At 41.1% G+C, this 19,408-nt stretch overlaps 2 protein-coding genes across 2 annotated transcripts in view; one reads left to right on the plus strand and one right to left on the minus strand.

Moving 5' to 3' along the window:
- Positions 1-11,083, minus strand: part of rab24 (RAB24, member RAS oncogene family) — a 48,279-nt gene extending 37,196 nt beyond the window's left edge. Inside the window, exon 1 of the mRNA XM_079566004.1 lies at positions 11,069-11,083. The gene's annotated coding sequence lies outside the window, so the exon portion shown is untranslated. The remainder of the gene's footprint in view (positions 1-11,068) is intronic.
- On the plus strand, positions 7,644-18,729 carry pgk1 (phosphoglycerate kinase 1). Its single transcript, XM_079565992.1, has 11 exons — positions 7,644-7,857; positions 11,534-11,584; positions 11,668-11,823; positions 12,343-12,487; positions 13,456-13,559; positions 14,251-14,370; positions 15,137-15,251; positions 16,341-16,520; positions 16,767-16,944; positions 17,150-17,248; positions 18,445-18,729. Exons 1-11 carry the CDS (start codon positions 7,793-7,795, stop codon positions 18,483-18,485), a joined length of 1,254 nt encoding a protein of 417 aa, XP_079422118.1. The 5' UTR covers positions 7,644-7,792; the 3' UTR covers positions 18,486-18,729.
- The last annotated feature ends 679 nt before the right edge of the window (positions 18,730-19,408 follow it).

Consider the following 19,408-nt stretch of genomic DNA (forward strand, 5'->3'; position numbering starts at 1 on the left):
CCCATTATTGAATTTGATATATAATTCTGTAATTTGATTTTTTTTAAACCTTTTTTTTTTTTAACAAAATGAATATGACTAATTTTATTACCAAAAGATATGTCTTTTAATTTAACGTCTGCATTTTTGTCCTTGTAACAAACTGTAAATGTTGTCTCAGTTAGAGAACTTTATATTACAATACAAGACATGAAATTTAACTAATCATTTTGACTATGTTATATTATCAATTATTTTACTTATTTATTTATTTTTAACATTGATTCATATTTTAAGCAGATGGATTGCTACATCCTTATTTTTCAGTATATTGAATACATAGAATATTTTACATATGGTTATAAAACAAACTTTTCAGTCAATGAATAATCATTTGAAATAAACTTGATTTTTTTTTCTATAATTGAGCAGGTGTATAATTTAAACTTATCTTTAACAGTGCAAAGATTTGCAAATGTGCATATTTAGACAATGCATACAAATGAAAAAAAAAAAAAAATCACCTGAATCAACCTCCGTTGTGTCCTCCGTTGCAGATCTGAATGTCCCAGTGCTGGATCTGTCCTCCTGTACATTTGTTGCTTCATATCAACTCATGCCCCAGGAACACCCCCTGAAATTTGCATATAGCAATGGACGGGTGCAGAAGCCAAAGTGTGAGAGAGTGAGAGCTTTCTTATCCACTTTTGGATCATAATCCATTTTTGAAGCGAAATCTCTAAAGCATGACCTTATATGGATGTATGAATCTGTTGTGAGTTGTGAAACAGGCTCCAAGTCAAGGTCAGCAGCCTGGTTTTACCAGACCCTCGTACTTACTGCGTTTCGTACAAGGGTCTGGACCAGGGGTCACCAACCTTTGGTTCAAGAGCATTGAGTTGTTCGAGAGCGATCAGTTAAAAACAAATGCTAAAGACTTAAACGTACACTGTTTACTCATAGGATATTGACCCCATATTATATCAATAGCTTTATTTTAAACTCGTACTGAGTCACAAGAACAGAAGTAATTGTATTTGTAAGAAGTGTTTTACACCTTAGAAAAAGTCTCAAGGGCTACTGGGCATGCCCCAAAGGGCCCCTGGGTGCCCGCGGGCACCATGTTGGTGACCCCTGGTCTGGACTTTCACAATTGAGCTCCGTTATCAGGTGGGAGGGGTGAACTCCTTTGAAACTATTGGATCGGATTTTCGCTAGCATTTGGACTCGTGACGTATGTGAAGCAAGCTATTATTACTCTTGTGAGCATTCCTTGCACATTCCAAGGCTTCAATTTTAATTTCTGGATATTTGGGAGCCGAGCCAGGACGGATTGAAGAGCTTCCATTTCTTTCGTATCCGCCGCCATTACCAAACTACAACCAGCAAATCGGCTCAAATGCTTGACGTCACCTGCAGCACCCAAGACAAACTGAAGACATTCAGTACAGCCATTTTGAAAGTGCAATTTTATACAAGGCAGTAATTTTAATCTACTGCATTTTCAGTCCAACAGAAGGTTTGGTCATCATTGTAGTGTGATATAGACTGGTGCTGTGTGATTGAAAAAAGCATAATACCCCCTCTTTCAAGACTACATAATACGGATTATTTATTTTTTTTACAATTTATGATACCGAATAATTGTAATTTCTATAAATGTAATTTCAAGTTGCGTTGGGCTTGTCCTGGTCAGAAAGTCCCACCAGCTGTTCCAACCTCAGAATACAGCCTCTCCCATAGGCTTATTTCTATGGGAGAGGCTTCTATGAGGTGGACATTCTTTTACTTCATGGCTCAGTGAGGCCTTAAGCTGAGAAAGTACTGACATGATATACATTTCCTGAATCCTCAGAGTCTAGAGAGTTACTCAGTATCAGAGTTTGTGTCTGTGATGTTCAAATGATACATGACAATGTCTTCATTAAAATTATACCAAATACAATGGTGTAAATCATTTTCTAATGTGCTGGAAATGGCCAAAACCAAAATATGGACCAGTGTCAAAAGTGACTTTTGACAGTTCTGAGGTGCTGAGTCTGTTGATCACTTATTGGTCTTTAAATCATCGCAGATCCAATGATTTTGGTTGGATTTTGATATTTCTTTCTGTGGAATGTGTCTACAGTCTGTTGAAAATAATGGCATATTGATAGAAATTGATAGAAAGATAGAAATATTGGAAATATTGAAAAAACATTTTTTTTGCATTAAATTGATGCAATCTTGTAGAAATGTGTTTTAAGAGCTATTTTTTCAGTGGATGTTATCAGCACATGTGTTCTGTGTATCTGGAATGCATTTATTGACAGCCTTCCCAACCCAGTGAGGATTTGAGGGAAAACATTATTTTTCCACATTTTTCTGATAAAAATACATGGTGCATACACTAAAATGGCCACCATTTTTTTTTGCGATATTTCCACCAGAGCAGACCCTCCAATTATTGGTCCTTAGGGTCAAAGTTAAAAGAAAAAACACAAATAAAAAGTATAGCAGACCATGTCAGGCTCAACCCAATTTTGAGACTTTGGGTCCCTGACTACTAGGAGGAAGGAAGCTTTACCACCCATGTTACAGCATATTCACTAGCTTTCAACAGGGAGTTGCTCTAAACAACATCACACTGCATGCAAAAAAGGATCATCAATTTATATCTCACAGACTAGAACAACACAAACAAAAACATTTTTACAGTACAAAACAGCACAAACGATTGACATATTTATAAATACAAATGTGCGCGTCTAAATCATTGGTCTGAACGGGGCCAACTCATGGATCTATTATAAACCAACTTCACTCAGCTCCTTTCCTGAGATGAGGCTGGCTCCGGCGCATGCGCAGTTAAAAGCTGCATGTTTCCGGTGTCGCCGCCATATTGCATTTCTTCAAGGGTAACAGAAGTCACTGCAGCAACAAACATGTTCCGATTCGGCAAAGCAGCTCTTAATATCACAAGTAAGTTTGATTGTAAAGTTGAAGGGCCTTGCATTTGAGATGTTTTTGTATTTATTCTAGCTCTTTAGACCTACGATCTTGACTCTCTGTTGGCTTGACAGCTCGTCTAGTGACCTGTGCTATGGTTAGCTATGGTTAGCACAGTACAAGCTAGCCTGCTGTAAACATTGGTACAGACATTTATCTCCGCGTTGTGTCTCTTGATCTTGCTTGTTTTAAGGGGTATATCTCAGTGTCTACCTTCTGGGGCAGTTTTCAAATGTTTATTATTTGGAAAGAGCTCTGAAGTGACCCATTTGTCCTCGGATAACCTCATCCAAATGCTAACGCTAGAGATAGGTGCTTCTCTTATGATTATTATATTACAAGGAAGTGTCAAGTAAATGATTAAACGAACGCTCTGCTGCTGATTGATTTTACTTTTTATTTTTTAATAGAAAAGCAAAAAATACACTCTAATCTGGCCACTAGAACAAGTCAGTTTGTGTGTTTTTTTTTCGTAGGCAAAAGTACAAATAAAGCCAAGAGTTCGGGAAAGTCCACAGTTACCATGGAGATCCGCCATCTTTGCAGCTGTCAGCATACATTTCCATAGACTAACATTAGCTAAAAACAGTATAAAAATTGGAGAGAAAAGCCGTGGAACAGCTCCGTTAGCTGCTGAGTTACTGCTGGTAAATACATCTAACACACTGTGGTGTCCAAGTGTTTTAATGTGAACAATAACTCCAGTATTTTAACTTTTAAAATCTCCATTAGTTTACATTTGCTGCTAATCCCATAATGCTTAGCGATATGACATCACATTCCCGAACTCTATAAGCATCTGTCACGATACTTACTTTGTCGACTTATCGTTCAATATCAGACAAACAATACATTCAATATTTATCGTCTACATTTATGAGCATTTCCCCACGATTTTTTCTTTTGTAAAATGTTGATTTTTTTACCCGAAGCAAATTGGATTATTCAGAGACATGACTCAGATTATGTTTCATGTTCTTTGCTGCTTGTGTGGTGTTTTAGGATATGATTTTGCACTTTTAGAAAACATGTTTATGTCATATTTATACTTTTAGAGTTGAAAGTTGATTTAGTTATTCATTGTTTTCCCTTTAATGATCCCCTAGAGTCACTGCTGGGCGATTATGGAAAAAAAGAATCGCGATTATTTTCCCCATATTGATCGATCTCTATTTCCGATTCGATTTATTTTGTTTAAAAGTATAAAAAAACACATCACTCCTGCATCTGCACAAGAGACAAAATGTGAATGTTTGAAGAACGTCAATGAGAAGTCACGGAGTGAAGCGACAACGAACAATGAGTAAACTACGCATTTATTAGTAAAAAAGATCGAACTTGCAATTCACTGGTCCAAATAGCGATAGTTTCCTCTTCAAAGGTTTAAACTCTTCATCCCCACGTGTGTCCTGGTCCTCTGAAGCTCCCCGCATGTTTTTGTTTTGTTTATCAGACGAGTTTGCACAAGTTTGTAGCTGGTTTTACACATAAAATCACCAGGTCCTCTCCGCATGTGCCATCCTGTGCTTCCTGTTGTTAGTGTTTCCCTGGGATTGACCTTACAGGCGCTGCAGCATTGCGCTATCCATATTTTTTCCCAGAAAGCGACAGGTCTGGCCAGTTCTCCTCGATTAAAACACGCCATGTGATTATCGTGATTGACCTTTTATAATCAAAATTTGATTAATTGCCCAGCCCTAGTCACTGCTTTTTTTTCTTTTTTTTAAAGAATGTATTTAAATATCCAACATGTTTCATTGAGGCTACTTTTATACACACATTTTTTGTAGTATAATGCAGTTACTCAGGCGTCTCAAAGGGCTCTCAAACTAGGAATTTTCTTGGGTGGGATTGTGTGTCAAAATGGGCTAGCAATAATGATAGCTAATACAACCCTGAGGGCAGGCAGTTCTAAGTAGACTATAGGCATATAAAGTAAACAACAAATGGTACGGTAGGGTAGAAAAAGATGCAGTAATACTGTACGTCAGCAGAGTGTGCACTTCCTCCTCTTACGAATGCTCTTTTGGTGGGTTCTGGTGGGTTCTGAGTACCACACCAGTTGAGAACCTGTGGTGACGCACACAGGAGAACAAACATTTCATCGCTGCCACAGTTTTGAACCAGGCACCAACCGGATGTATAACAGGTCCATGATTGAAAATGTACCAAAATTGAGTAGCAGTCATTTCTTTGCTGTTTTGAAAGCGTTTACTAATTTGAGATGCTCTTCTGTGTTCAGGGCAGGCGTCTCAGCAGATGAGGCACGGATCCACCTCATCGAGCTTTCACGACAAATACGGAACCGCGGTGTTGCTGGGAGGAGCTACCTTCTGCGTAACCGTCTGGAGCTATGTGAGTGACGACCTGCACGTTAGAGACTGTTACAGGGACATAGTTGACTTACAAGTAGGAAGGTGTTATTTCTGCTGCACATTTTATGAACAGGAGTTTCCAAAGTGCTGCACAGTAAAAGAAAATATCATTAAACCAGAAGCAATAAAATAAATAGATGCTATAAAAACTTACTAAAAGCCAATAAAATAATAAACAATTCAATTAATTTTTTTTTAAAGACAGACACAACTCGTGCGGTGTTGAAAGCCCGAGAATAAAAGTGGGCCTTAAGACGAGACTTAAAACACCACACTGTTCAGACATGGTGGAGCAGAGCGTTCCACAGCTTCAGAGAACGCTCTGTCCCCCCTGGTTTTACGGCTCGTCTTGGGCATCACAAGCTGGTGCATGCGCCGGAGTGTAGACTTGAATGAGGTTTGTGATGGACTAAAGGGCCAGTCCATTCAAAGCTTTAAAAAACGATGAAATCGTTAAAAACAACGTGGTATTTGATATTGATCTACTTTTGGTTTTGTCTGAAATGTAGCGGGAATAATGTTATTCCTTTTGAGCTCCTTTGCACTGTCGCAGTATTGGGGCGCTCATGGTTCCTGGAGACTGTGGAATTCTCTCCTTTTTTTGTGTTGCTATTCCCCGTTGAAAAATGCTCATGAATGCTGCACAATTCTGGAAAAAAAACTGTGACCTTTTGGTTTACCATGTTCACGTTCTAGAATTTGACGATGTCATGAACTCCGATGAAGGGGCCAGTATAACGATATGAGCACGAATCAAAAAGTGCTGCTGAATCTGATCATTGTTTGTGAGGGAGTCGGTCCCAAATCTCTTAACGTCATGTTTATCGAATATATTTTATAAAAACGATAGACCTACATTTAACTTTATGTCTCCTATACGTGCAATTAAGACAATTGCAATTTACCGTTCTTTTAGGCAGATGTTTGTGGATAATGTGTAGTGTCGACTGTAGCCCAGTATTAAAGGACTTTCCCTGAATGTTTCACAACACACACAAGTGATGTTCCTTTTGCCGAATGTGAACCTTAAAAATGCCTAAAGATCCATATTTTTTTAATTTATTCTCAGGTTCTGACTCAGACGGGAATCACATGGAACTTGTCTCCCATCGGTAAAGTCCAGCCCCTGCCCTGGAAACAAGCGGAGGAGGAGGAAGAGGAGTGACGATGACACCGCTTTAGTTGTACAGAAAAATGAAAAGATGTTCGATTAACGACTATGGTTATTCCAAAATATTACTGTTCCATGTTCAATAAAAATAACTGATTCTCAGACTGTTGTTTCTATTGTTAAACATGGCAGAGATATGAAGATTCTTTCTTTTAATTGAACACTGAAGTGCCTTCTATTAAATTTAGTGTTGGAGAAGAGGTTGCAGGGAAGCAGAGTTGGCTTGAAGTAAAATCTTTACGTAAAATCAGGTTTACTCAAGTAGAAAAAAAGTAGTGACCAAAAGGATTACTTGAGTAAATGTACCTACCCAACAAGTACTTTTACACAAGTACATGCACGTAACAAGGTGACTAAAGTGGCTTTCACGTCTACTTGAATAATATTCAGTGTTTTAAAAAGTTGCATCAATGTATGGTTTGTGTTTTGGGATACTTCATTCTTTAGAATTGTTCATTTTAAATATTAGGATAATCACATTTCATGTTTTGTTTCAATTTTCTTGAGAAAATACTTGTTACTATTTAGCGTGAAAGCATAAATTATTTGTTTATGGAATCTTACAAATGAATAGAAAATAATGAAGAAAATCCCAAAGAACACACCCTGAACTTGGATCAAACGATTATACCTAAACCGCGTAATCATCGCACTCAAACCTGATTTCATCCGTCACATAAAGCTTTTGTCGCTTTTTATTTTTCTCAGAATGAGTAACCAAATATTTTACTCAAGTTTGGGTAAAAAATGTGAGACTAATTTGTTATTATTTTTCTTTGTTTATATAATAGTAAAAAAAAAAAAAGGATAAAAAAAACCCTGAATGAAACCGGATGAAAACCATAGATCCATGATGAAAACGTAAATGTATATATTTCTATGATGAAAACGTAAATGTATATATTTCTATGATGAAAACGTAAATGTACATATTTCTATGATGAAAACGTAAATGTATATATTTCTATGATGAAAACGTAAATGTATATATTTCTATGATGAAAACGCGTACGTGCTCTCATGAGCGCACGCGCACGCTCCCTATGACGGACAACCCCTGCAACCAATCATCTGCGTCTCTCCGCCTGCGTACTTGCCTGTTTCTAGCCAATCCTGGACGAGGGGCGTGTGTCCTGTCGCTCCGAGCTTGTGCGCTAAGGTCACCGCTATCACTCTGAGCTTTGCAGCCGACAGAGGAGTCCAGGACCCGGGGAGACAGGCAGAAGACAAGCACCCTGAACCTACACCCAGAAGAACCGCGCACACACGAGCAGCGAACATGTCTCTGTCCACGAAACTCACCCTGGACAAGCTCGACGTCAAGGGGAAGAGGGTTATCATGAGGTGGGTAGCGTCCGGGATGAATGAATTGCACACTGCGTCAAGCTAAGGCATCTTTTTGCAAGTTTACGCGAGCAAAGTTGGTCACAACGAGTCAGGACACATACGTGCGCAGTTGTAGTGTTGTTGTGGAGATTTTGCTGAAGCTACAGGTGATCTTTGAAGCAGAAGAACGTGGGGGAGTTGCCACATTGCGTGATGACAGACACAGGAAGGCAACTCGTCACGTTTTTCATCCATGCAACCACCGTACGTGCCCCTGCGGAGATGCTGCATGGACTCGGTGGTTGAGGACCGCAACATCCACGCAAATTTCACGTTTAAACATTGTATAGAGTTTGGGAATGTGACGTCATATCGCTAAGCATTATCGGATTAGCAGCAATTGTAAACTAATGGAGATTTTAGAAGTCAAAATACTGGAGTTATTGTCCACATTAAAACACTTGGACACCGCAGTGTAATAAATGTATTTACCAGCAGTAACTTAGCAGCTAACGGAGTTGTTCCATGTGTTTTTTCTCCACTTTTTATACTGTTTTTAGCTAATGTTAGTCAATGGAAATGTATGCTAACAGCTGCAAAGATGGCCGATCTCCATGGTAACTGTGGAATTTCCCGAACTCTATAGTGTCTGCCCTGGCGTTAAAGCTATATAAATCGAAAGTCAAAATCGAGCACTATATCGAGGAACGAAGTGTACTAAGAGCTTTGCGTGTCATTTGTGCGTCTGTAGTTTGCATATTGCAGTTTTTCTTGTGGGGCAGCAGTGGTGGGAGAGTTTACCGACAAGCCTAAAGGTCAAGGTTCAAGTCCGCTCTGACTACACGTACCTTTGTTGTTGTTCTGTCCTTGGACAAAACACTTGGCTCAGCTTCATAAAGTATAAATGTGGAGATTGGTCGAGGCTGATGTGGCAGTCAACGTTCCGTCAATCAGCCCCAGGGCAGCTGTGATTCAGTCGACCAAGTGCTGCATAAAACCAGAGAAAATTAAAAAATGTGAGTAGTAAGTGGTTTATTTGTCACTGTGTAACCGTACAACGAAATTGCGTTCAGGTGTTAGTCCTGAGCCGCCGCTGTTGGTCAACCGGACCAGCATGTTTTCGAGATCGGGGAAAGGGGAAACCGTAGCACCGGAGGAAACCTAGCTGGCTGCCTTCAGTCTCCTCTGATCCTCTGAAATGGTGCAGGGCCTCCTGAGGTTGTCCCTGTTTCAGAGCGTGGTGTCCTGCACTGGTCAGCTCCTCTTCCTCCTCCTTCCTCTTCCTCCTGCGCAGCTCCCAGAAGATGGTGAAAGACAGTTGTGGAGCAGAGTTTAGTAGTTAATCTGTTTTATTCCCCAGTGAACGTCCATTAGCCAGCCATTAGCTGTGAGTCTTGCTCGGATACCTCCTCGTTTGTCCCTTTCTTGTTTTCCACTGTGCTGCAGCTGCGGGGGGCTCTTGGTGCCTCTTCATAAGCTAGCTGTTTCTGTACTTTTATAAAGCTGCTTTCTTCAGAACCATTATGGACTCTGCAGTAAAAAGAATATCAGCCGAGCCACCACAAAAACACGGTGAAGATGTACAAAAGTATCCAGTTAAACAATGTGGAACTCAGAAACCACAAATACAGTTTGCAGAAAAATGTACCAAGAGAGAGGGAGTTACAGTTGAAATATAAACGGCTAAACTAATAGGTCGAGTTCCCAGGACATCAACTTTCTAAAGAGACTTTCCATAGTAGTAAAGTTATACTAACTGTCAAACTGTAGATTTTCTTTTACTTTTACTTGTTTTAGGTTCATGTGACGTCAAAACATTCTAAAGAGCCTATAGTCTTCTCTGGCAGCACGTATAAACCAAAGTCAACTTAATCAAGGTGTCCAAACATTGTGACAGTATTCAAAGACCTTTTGCGTGAGGTCGGCCAGCCTAAAGACTAATATGACAGGTCTGTGAATCCAACCACCGATTTTAAAAGAAATCTCTAAAGAGAAAAATAACTACTGTTGAAATGTCTCTCCCATAGAGTTGTATTGATATCCGTCCTCCATCTGAGAGTATGACACCATCAAATTCTAGAACGTGAACACAACCTATTCTAGATTAAATTAATAGGCTATAATATTTGAAGATAACTTTGCGGACAGCGTGTTACTGATGGACAGTCATTGGAAGGCCTGTCTCAATAATTACTGACTTATCTTTCAATAAATGACAGGTAAACAATATATCGTCAGTGCATTTATTCGCATGCATTTGCATTGCCTGGTATTACGGCATGGGACCCTGGAGTCGCATCAACGTGGCACTACGATAAATTCAGGAGTAAAACAATGTACCATGATTAAGTTGATTGATCTGAGTGATTTATTCTTTGACGTGGTTGTTTTAATTATAAATGCTTAAATTAGATGCATATAAAATGATTTTGTGAACAGACTAGGGGTGTGACAATGGATCGATTATTGCGATATAGCACGATATTTTGCCAAACGATACGATACCTTTTACTCTGATATCGATACGTTTGATGACTTCATGCATATTAATTACTTTCATTGTGTATATTAATGAGGTAGCATTGCTCCAGTGCTCAAGAATTCAGACAGTAGACAGTAGCACTGGGACCAGGGATCATTTATTCACTTAAAAAGCACATGAAAACAAATGTAAATGATGGTAATATGCAGTTTGTGACAACTCGTGATGTATTGCAGGTTAATATTGTACAATATATCGAGCATCGCAGTATTGGCATATGGTAAAGTTCTTGTCATTCAGAGTATCGAATCGTGAGGTTCCCACTGGTTTGAGAATGGAGCTTGTCGGCCGTTTCCCTGTTCGCTGAAGTCAAAACGCTCATCACAGTGTCTGAACCCGACACCTCAGTTGGAAATGTCAGCTCTGCCTCTGCTCATGTCGTAACCACGCGCCTCTGCGGACAAGGGGGGTTCAAAGTTTAAAGTTCGAATTGACTCCAAGAGTTCATCTGCAGCGGGGTCATAATGTGGGACCTTTGATTTTACCCTGTCGGTCTGCGTTTAAGAACACTTTGTACCATAATATTCTGAGGCCTGACTCAAAATGTAAATGTTTTCCCCGTTCACCTGCAGAGATCCATTTGGAACCATTGCTGTAAATTACTGACATGAATATTAGGAGAAAATATGTTGCTTTGTTTTGGACATTGGATAAATGATTGTATGGTTCAGTAGTGCCATCCCAGACCTGTTGCTGTGTGTTTGTGTTTCCCGTCGGAGCAGACAGGCTGAACGTGAGCTTGATGGAAACGTCATCGTGTTTGTGTGGAGACAAACATGGATCCAGAGCATATACTAGTTCTCTCATCAGCCCTGTTTTAGGGATACTGACTATTTGTTGACGTTGTGGAAAACTACTACATGCATGTTTATTATCTGTGATGTCCTTGTAGTAGAGAGGCAGATGGGTGCCATTGTGCCTCCGGGAGCTCTGCCAGGGCTGTGGTCATGTGATCTGACGCAGCGAGGGGTGGGTTGGATGTTATGTAACGCAAGACTATCTGATTCACGGTGACTGGGCGTCAGTGGATCTATAGGGATTCCAGGAACCTGTGGGGTTTATTAATGAGTACACTGTTTAATTACATTTGATCATCGAAAACATAATGAATATGAAAGAAAATCTCAAGAAATTCTATTTGTCTTTCTTCAGGGTGGACTTCAACGTCCCAATGAAGGACAAGCACATCACCAACAACCAGAGGTCAGACTTCACCCGTTCAAATCTGTATCATGTTAGAGCCAGCCCCTCAGTGCTCCATCATCCACTCTGGTGTTTCCGAACAGGATCAAGGCCGCGGTGCCCAGTGTCCAGCACTGTCTGGACAACGGGGCCAAGTCCGTGGTCCTGATGAGCCATCTGGGACGTCCTGACGGGAACTTCGTGCCAGAGAAGTACTCCCTGGAGCCTGTGGCTGTGGAGCTCAAGAGTCTGTTGGGGAGGTGGGAGAGAGTTGTTCACTCATATTTGACATCATTGAACAAATTCACAAGTGCTTCTAAATGTAGTTTGTGCCTCTCAGTCTGTCACACTTTTATCTTGGGAAATGAGGCCAAATATATATTAATTCAATATTAGTAAAACCCTGGTGCACTTCGAGAGAAAACTTGCTTCTTTCACGCAGCTTACTTGAACCTGGAAACAAAACTAAAGACTAATTTGTGATTAACCTTAGTTTTAGTTTAGTGGTCCATTAGTGTTCAATTAGTTAATTGTATTGTCCTTTCACTCAAATTGAAAAATGCGCATGCGAAATGGGTAATGTCTTGTTTTTCATTGAGTTGCATAATGAGTTTACAGTTAAATAAATGTGCGCACAGACGTGGATGTTTTATTTGTGTTTTGGATTGTCCTAAACGACATATTCATGCTAAAAACTAACACTTTCCTTCTAATTCTGTGCGCTGTGTATTATAGTTCATCACCATTGTTGCTAATGATTATTTTTGGTTTGGTCCCAGGGATGTGACGTTCCTGAAAGACTGCGTGGGCGCTGAGGTGGAGGCGGCCTGTGCCAGTCCTGCTACAGGTTCAGTCATTTTACTGGAGAACCTGCGCTTCCACGTGGCAGAGGAGGGCAAAGGCAAGGACCCCGCGGGAAACAAGGTACAGTGTGTTCACAGGGTGTAAGTGTCGAAGTTTAGAGACCGTTTGAGCACTATTCCTACAAATGTAACTCAATGTGCTTTACAGGTAAATATGGGTTTACATTTGAAAGACCGATGAAATCAGAAAAGCAAAGAAGAGTTTTATTTGTATAGCTCTTGGTTTAAAACTATGTGGTACAAAAAGTTGCCAAATGCAAACCCATGTCTGTATCATTAAGATAATCACTTGCTCTTTTGACTTACCTTCAAGGCGATGGACAAATGAAGTGCTAGCCAAGAGAGGAAGAACATTTTGAAGCAGGTTGTCGGTGTACTATTATGACAAACTCATAAACTGCACACATAAATAATCCAGGGCAACTTCCTGCTAGACATTGTCCAGTGCTGAATTTAGGGAGTTCCAATGAGAGCCAGAACTCAGGAGCTTGTAGCTAAAGGATTATCCTACTGTGCATGTTTTGGGTTGATGTGGAGGGAGGCTGACCACACACTCACCCACCTGCCACACGCTGGAGTCATGTTAGCTTCTCCTGTAAGTTGGCCGTTTGGATTTGACCGAGTGACCTTTTATTTTGAAAGGTCATAGGTCCGTGTTTCTTTTCCTGTCCACGAGCCCTGGCTGGAATGCTCTGTCCAGAGCTGAGCTGTTATTTTTAGACCACTGTACAAACTGTGGGCTCTAACCAGACCAGACATCAACAATGTTTGAAGCATTTAATATTGATACATTTGGTAACAAGTACATGGGACATTTTCACCATGTCTAATATAATACAATAAAGAGTTTGAGAAATATGTGTGTTGAAATGGTAAGAGACTGATGTGATAAACTTGTGGTCCAGTTTACAAACCTTCTCCCTCAGCCCCATGTTGACCCTCTGTATCTCACTCTTTTGTTCAAGTCTACATCAGTTCAGTGTGTTCAGAATCTCTGTTTCTCACTCTTTTGTCCTGTCCGTGTTTCAGACAAAAGCGTCTCAGGAGCAGATCGATGCGTTCAGGGCCTCTCTGTCCAAACTGGGAGATATTTACGTGAACGATGCTTTCGGCACGGCGCACCGGGCTCACAGGTGAGACATGCGCCCTGACTAACTGTAGAAAAGGCCTAGTTTCTTTAAACACACAACGGTGTTTGAGACGCAAGCAGAGGAAACGAGCAAACTTTGTTGCCATCACACAGCGTAGACGGACTTATTTTACACCTCACAGATTATATATACAATTATTCACATCTATAGATAGTCCTTTTTATAATCGACTAAAGGAATTTAATGAATAAAGTTGCACAATTATAACAGTTAAAGATTTGGGGCAGTTATAATTGTTGTCTTTTCCCATTTGGGGGGACGTAAAAGTGCAGTGAAGAGTTCTGACAAAGACCATTTTCAGAATTTTCAGCCGATGAGCCTAAGAAAAGTGTTAAAAGCTCAGTAAAGCTGTTGGGCAGAATATGAACCTGCTGAGGAAATGCACTGACATTAACTTTCTGACGTTTGTGAGAGAAACTGGATTATTGTATAGAATCTGAACTGGTGCTCTGGCCCACACAGTCCAGCACACTGTAGATGGTGCCACGTAAAGCAAGAAGAAGAAGAAGAGCACTGACACCTTTTGACAAAAATGAACAAGGAAAGCCGTTGTTGCTTGACCTAAACATAAATGCCCAAAATAAGTTTAGAATCTACAGTGTTAACCACATGAGTGAAGTCATCAGTGTCTCTGTGAATGCAGCTAAAGTCGACATCTTTTCTTGTTCCACAGTTCGATGGTGGGAGTGAACCTGCCTCAGAAGGCTGCTGGGTTCCTCATGAAGAAGGAGCTGGACTACTTCGCCATGGCTCTGGAGAAACCACAGAGGCCCTTTCTGGCCATCCTCGGAGGGTAAGGACCGACCAAGGACTAGGTCAGACTACAGTATGAGCCGTCCAGAGAAGGGCAGGTGTTCTCCAAGAATAGTGGCATAAGCTCATTATGTAATGGACACTTTTCTGCTCGGCTGTCCCAGTGAGTCCGGGGAGAAGATTGATGGAACAGTTTTGTAAATTATTGTCAAATTTATCTTTATTGTGACAAATAAATTGACAGAGGCCAGTCCAGTTAACGATTTTTTAATAAATAATCGGTGGATAACTGAAATCTTTCACGCATATTCTCTGCAGAAGACATTTATAAGGCAGCATTTGAGGTCTTCGATTTGTGACTGTCAGAGAATGATTGATGCAGGTCATGGACTGAAAGAGTTCAAAACCGTACAAAACGATTTCGCTCCACGGGCAGAAATCAGGACCGTAATTTTGTTCGAGCTGACCTTCCTGTTTATTCTGAGCCCGGGTCCAGGCCATTGTCAAAACTGTCGAACTCATAGCTTTGGCGTCCTTTATGCAGCCTGCTTTTGTCTGCAGCACAAAACACTCCCGAGTCCAACTGAGCCGATATCAACTTTATACTCTGGTGGTAATTATTTTTGCTGAAGAGTCAAATGCAATTCAGAACAGGTCTAAACGACTGAAACAAACATTTAAAGCTATTAGTTTACTTTATGAACAGAGAACCATAAAAGTCCCCTCTTTCTTCAAAGCCTGGACTCGTCTGTGTTTGATCCGTAATCTCAGCTGCGCTTTGATGTTCCCGATTGCTTTTGTTCCAGGGCAAAGGTCAAAGATAAGATCCAGCTCATTAACAACATGCTGGACAAGGTGGACGAGATGATCATCGGCGGAGGCATGGCCTTCACCTTCCTCAAAGTCCTCAACAACATGGAGGTCAGTCTGAGCACGCAGTACTACAGTACCTCTGTGGTATTGAAGGACCATTTCATTCTGCAAGTACCAGTCACGGCTAGTATTGAAAGCCAGTTTCCAAAGGTATTTAGAGTAATAAGTTTATAAACCTAATAATGATTTCACAATCAAATGAAAAGTCAACTGTCCAACCTTAATTTATTGTTATGCGTCACACTCGCGGCTGTCACAAGTTGCTATGGTTACCACATGCAGCTCCTGGAGTCTTCCTTTGGTCTGTAAAGTAGAAATGTTTTGCCAGATCATCCATTTCAACTTCTGTAATAAAAGGGTCAGGTCCAGAGCCTTTAAAGGGGCGGTGTTATGCAAAATGGACTTTTTCAAGCTTTACATCATGTTATTATGTCATTCCCTCATGAAAAACATGCCTGAAGTGTTGCCTTGGCACATTCACGTATTTTTGAGTAATCTGTAAACACTCTGATGGCGGCCATTTTAGGGATAGGTTTGCCTGAGTCCTCCTAGGAACGCCCCCACCTCCTGGAGACGCCTCCGAGCTTTCGTCACCAGCCGAGCTTTCGTCACCAGCCGAGTAACCAACCACTGCTCCTCAGCAGAACCCCCTCCCCACTGATGCCACAGACAGCGTGTGAAGGGGGCGTGTCTGAAAGGGTCAGAGGTTCTTAAAGAGAAAGAGGCCTATTTCAAGACATTCACTACAGCCATTTTGAGAGAGACATTTCATACAAGGCAGTTATTCTAATTTACTGCATTTACAGACCAACAGAAGGTTTGGTCATCATTGTAGTGGGATATAAACTGGTGCTATGGGATTGAAAAAAGCAGAATACCCCCTCTTTAAGTTCTCTGTAGTCTCCGACAACATAGAGGTTTATGGAATCACTGACGGGTTCACAATCTTTATCTTCGTGGTTAATGTGCATTTCCCAGAGCAGCTCTGACGTTGTTTGAGCAAAGTTGTTGAGAAATTCTCTGAAAGAAACGAGATAGGACTGAAATGTATGACCCGCGCTTGAGGAAAAGTCACTGCGGGATCTGAAAGAGTTTTGAAACGCATTCCTTGTTACACAAAAGCTTTCCTTCTTTCAGATCGGGACCTCTCTGTTCGATGAGGAGGGAGCGGGGATTGTGAAGGACCTGATGGCTAAAGCAGAGAAGAACGGAGTCAAGATCACGCTCCCTGTTGACTTTGTTACAGCCGATAAGTTCGACGAGAAAGCCACCACTGGAACGGCCACAGTGTCAGCCGGGATCCCTGCTGGATGGATGGTGAGGACACATTCTAAAGCTAAATATACTGAAGGAATAGGAATAATTTAATGAGTTTTAATGGGAGTGTTCCAGTGACTGTTTTTGCCTGTTCGTCCAATCCATCACGCCAGTTTGAAGTGTGCTTGAAACGACTGATTTACAAGCACTAGTTCAGGGATTTCTTGACCATGACCATGAACCCATCCTTTACAGAAGCATTAGGCTGTTTGCTCTGGTCTGACCCCATCTCTTTCTCTCCTTCAGGGTTTGGACTGTGGGCCTGAGAGCATTAAGGCCAACGCTGAGGCCGTATCCCGGGCCAAACAGATTGTGTGGAACGGCCCCGTCGGAGTCTTTGAGTGGGACAACTTCGCCAAAGGAACCAAGAGCCTCATGGACAAAGTGGTGGAAGTCACCAAGAACGGCTGTGTCTCCATCATCGGTAAAGCTCAAGACCGTTCTGGCACTGAAGCAGGACTAGGCTCAGACTAAAGCAGGAGTAAAACTGAACTAAACAGGGACTCGACCCGAAAAGCCGATGGAGAGAAGTTCAAAATGCAGGACAGACGTTGGACAGTGCCAGGACTAAAACAGATATTCCTTCCCGAGTCCCCTTTCTGACCCTTTGTGTTCTTGTATGTCTCCAGGAGGGGGCGACACGGCCACATGCTGCGCCAAGTGGAACACAGAGGACAAAGTGAGCCACGTGAGCACAGGGGGCGGGGCCAGTCTGGAGCTGCTGGAGGGTGAGTTTGGTCTGGTTATGGTTAGAGCCAGGAGTTAAGAAACAGGGAAACAATTAAGGTTAAAAAAATAAGTTAGTTTCTGTAGGATATGTAATGGCATGACAGTTTGAAATCAAATTAGTCAAATAACTATTCATTTGTTTTTATCTCTCAAACTTTGCAAAGTGCATAAAAATTACAAAACGCTCATGTTGATCTGTTCAAGAAAAAGTCTTTTTATTTTTTATGCATTATAAGGAGATGGCAAAATAGCAGAGTTTGTAGCTTTGGGACAGTTCTATGGATCCATTTCATGTGACGTATGCAGACTATATTAGGTGCAACAACTGTAAAACTATATTGTACGAGCTACACGATTGACACGCTTTTGTTTTCGTATAAAAACGACACAGTGCCATCCTGTTGTGTTGATCGCACAAATGGAAGTACCAACAATCCAGGGCTTGAATTTTATAACCATGCGTTTATCTTAGTGAAAATTAACGATAATTCCAGTATTTAAGACGTACTATATTTACATAGCTAACGTTGGCCTGCATAATTGTAAAGAGAAATCCTCACCTGTATTTAAAGAACTAAGAAACTTGTTTACCTTAATAAATCCTTCCCGTAGTCCTTCTGAGCTTAATACAAGTGTTAATGGGATGATTGGGGGTCTTTCATCTCCCCCGGGTGTCTCTGGCCAAAAAAAGCACCCAAGCAACGTCCCTGCCTCGGAATAAAATCACAAAGAAGAAGCTAGCAGGCTAACTGTGGGCTAGCGTTCCTTAAACAGTGTTTACAGCCAAGTTTGACTGCAAAAAATTGTGCCCATTGTGTAATTGGATGTACAATATCCCTCTGTCCCTTTTGTCTTTTCTGTCAGTGTCGTATTTACTCTCTCAATTAATGAGTAAAAAAACGCAACATGCTACGACACCTGCAGTGGCGCTTATGGCCTCTAGGGGCATGAGTTGCTTAGTACTGCTTTAAAGGGACTAGATGGAATTTGATGGCCGTAGCGATTTTCATACTCACTACTGCCACCTCAGGTCGTACTTGTGGTGAATAGGTCTGGGCTCATTCCACACATTAGGACATTGCTGGAGCAAGTAGGGGGTAGAAAATTACGTACTATTTGCAACCATTAGCTCCCGTTTGTACTGATTAGCCACATCTTGCCGCCCTAATAACACGTTTCCTTTCCCTGTTTTCAGGTAAAGTGCTGCCAGGAGTGGACGCGCTCAGCAGTGTCTAAACGTCGTCGTTTTGTTTGGAGTCTGTGTGAATGAGAGAATGAGGTGGATCCTGCTACTGTTTACCCATAGAGCTCCTAATATATTGACTAAAACAATGCAATTAAACATTAGAATATCTGTTGGGCAAATTCACGCCCGACTTGAAGAATTTAATCATGTACTTGCACTACTATAACTCCTGCTGCCCTCTAGTGATGCTGTATAACTACATATGAAATAGGAATCCTAAGAAAATCCACCATTTGCCGTTAAATGAAATGTCAAACTAATTGAACATGAGCTTATGGTCTGCCTCCCCCCTAAGGCCCATAGCGGTGGCCGTTTCAGCTGCTCTGTCCACCTCGGTTTGAGTGAGTGGGTAAATGTCACTGTACTTTGGTCTGAGTTGCACTGCTTAAAATGGTTAAAATAAATATATGTGACAGTAAAGATAGTAATTATTGAAGCGTTCGTCTGTTTTCTAAAGCCTCGTCTCCATTTCAGCTCAATAAAGCTCTGTTACACTTGAACTCTGCTCTTTAGTTGTTTCTTTTCTCTCCCTGATATTGGTCACATTACTGACGTCCCACTCCCTCGAGCCCGTACTTTTGCATCTCAAAGAAACCTGGGGAGCAGTCAAACTAGCTAAAGGTAGAGACAAGGATATGGCTAAAAGTATAGTATTTGTTTTGATCATGATTTCAGCTTAATTTGATTGGCTAATTCTTAGTCAACAAAATGGAACTCCAGTATTTTACTTAGTACTGATAAAAATCTGTTCTTTTTTGGGTTGTGGCTTGTCATCCCGGGGCGATGGTTCCAGATGCCGTACATGTAAGAACCACTGTCCTGTTATTGCCTAAATTCCTTGGTCAAATTGATACTTTTGACTGTACTCTCAAAACACTGCTGGGTTTTCATCTAAAAACCATCTCTGAGAATT

Source organism: Gobius niger (genome assembly GCF_951799975.1).
Source record: "Gobius niger genome assembly, chromosome: 11".
NCBI classification, from domain to species: Eukaryota; Metazoa; Chordata; class Actinopteri; order Gobiiformes; family Gobiidae; genus Gobius; species Gobius niger.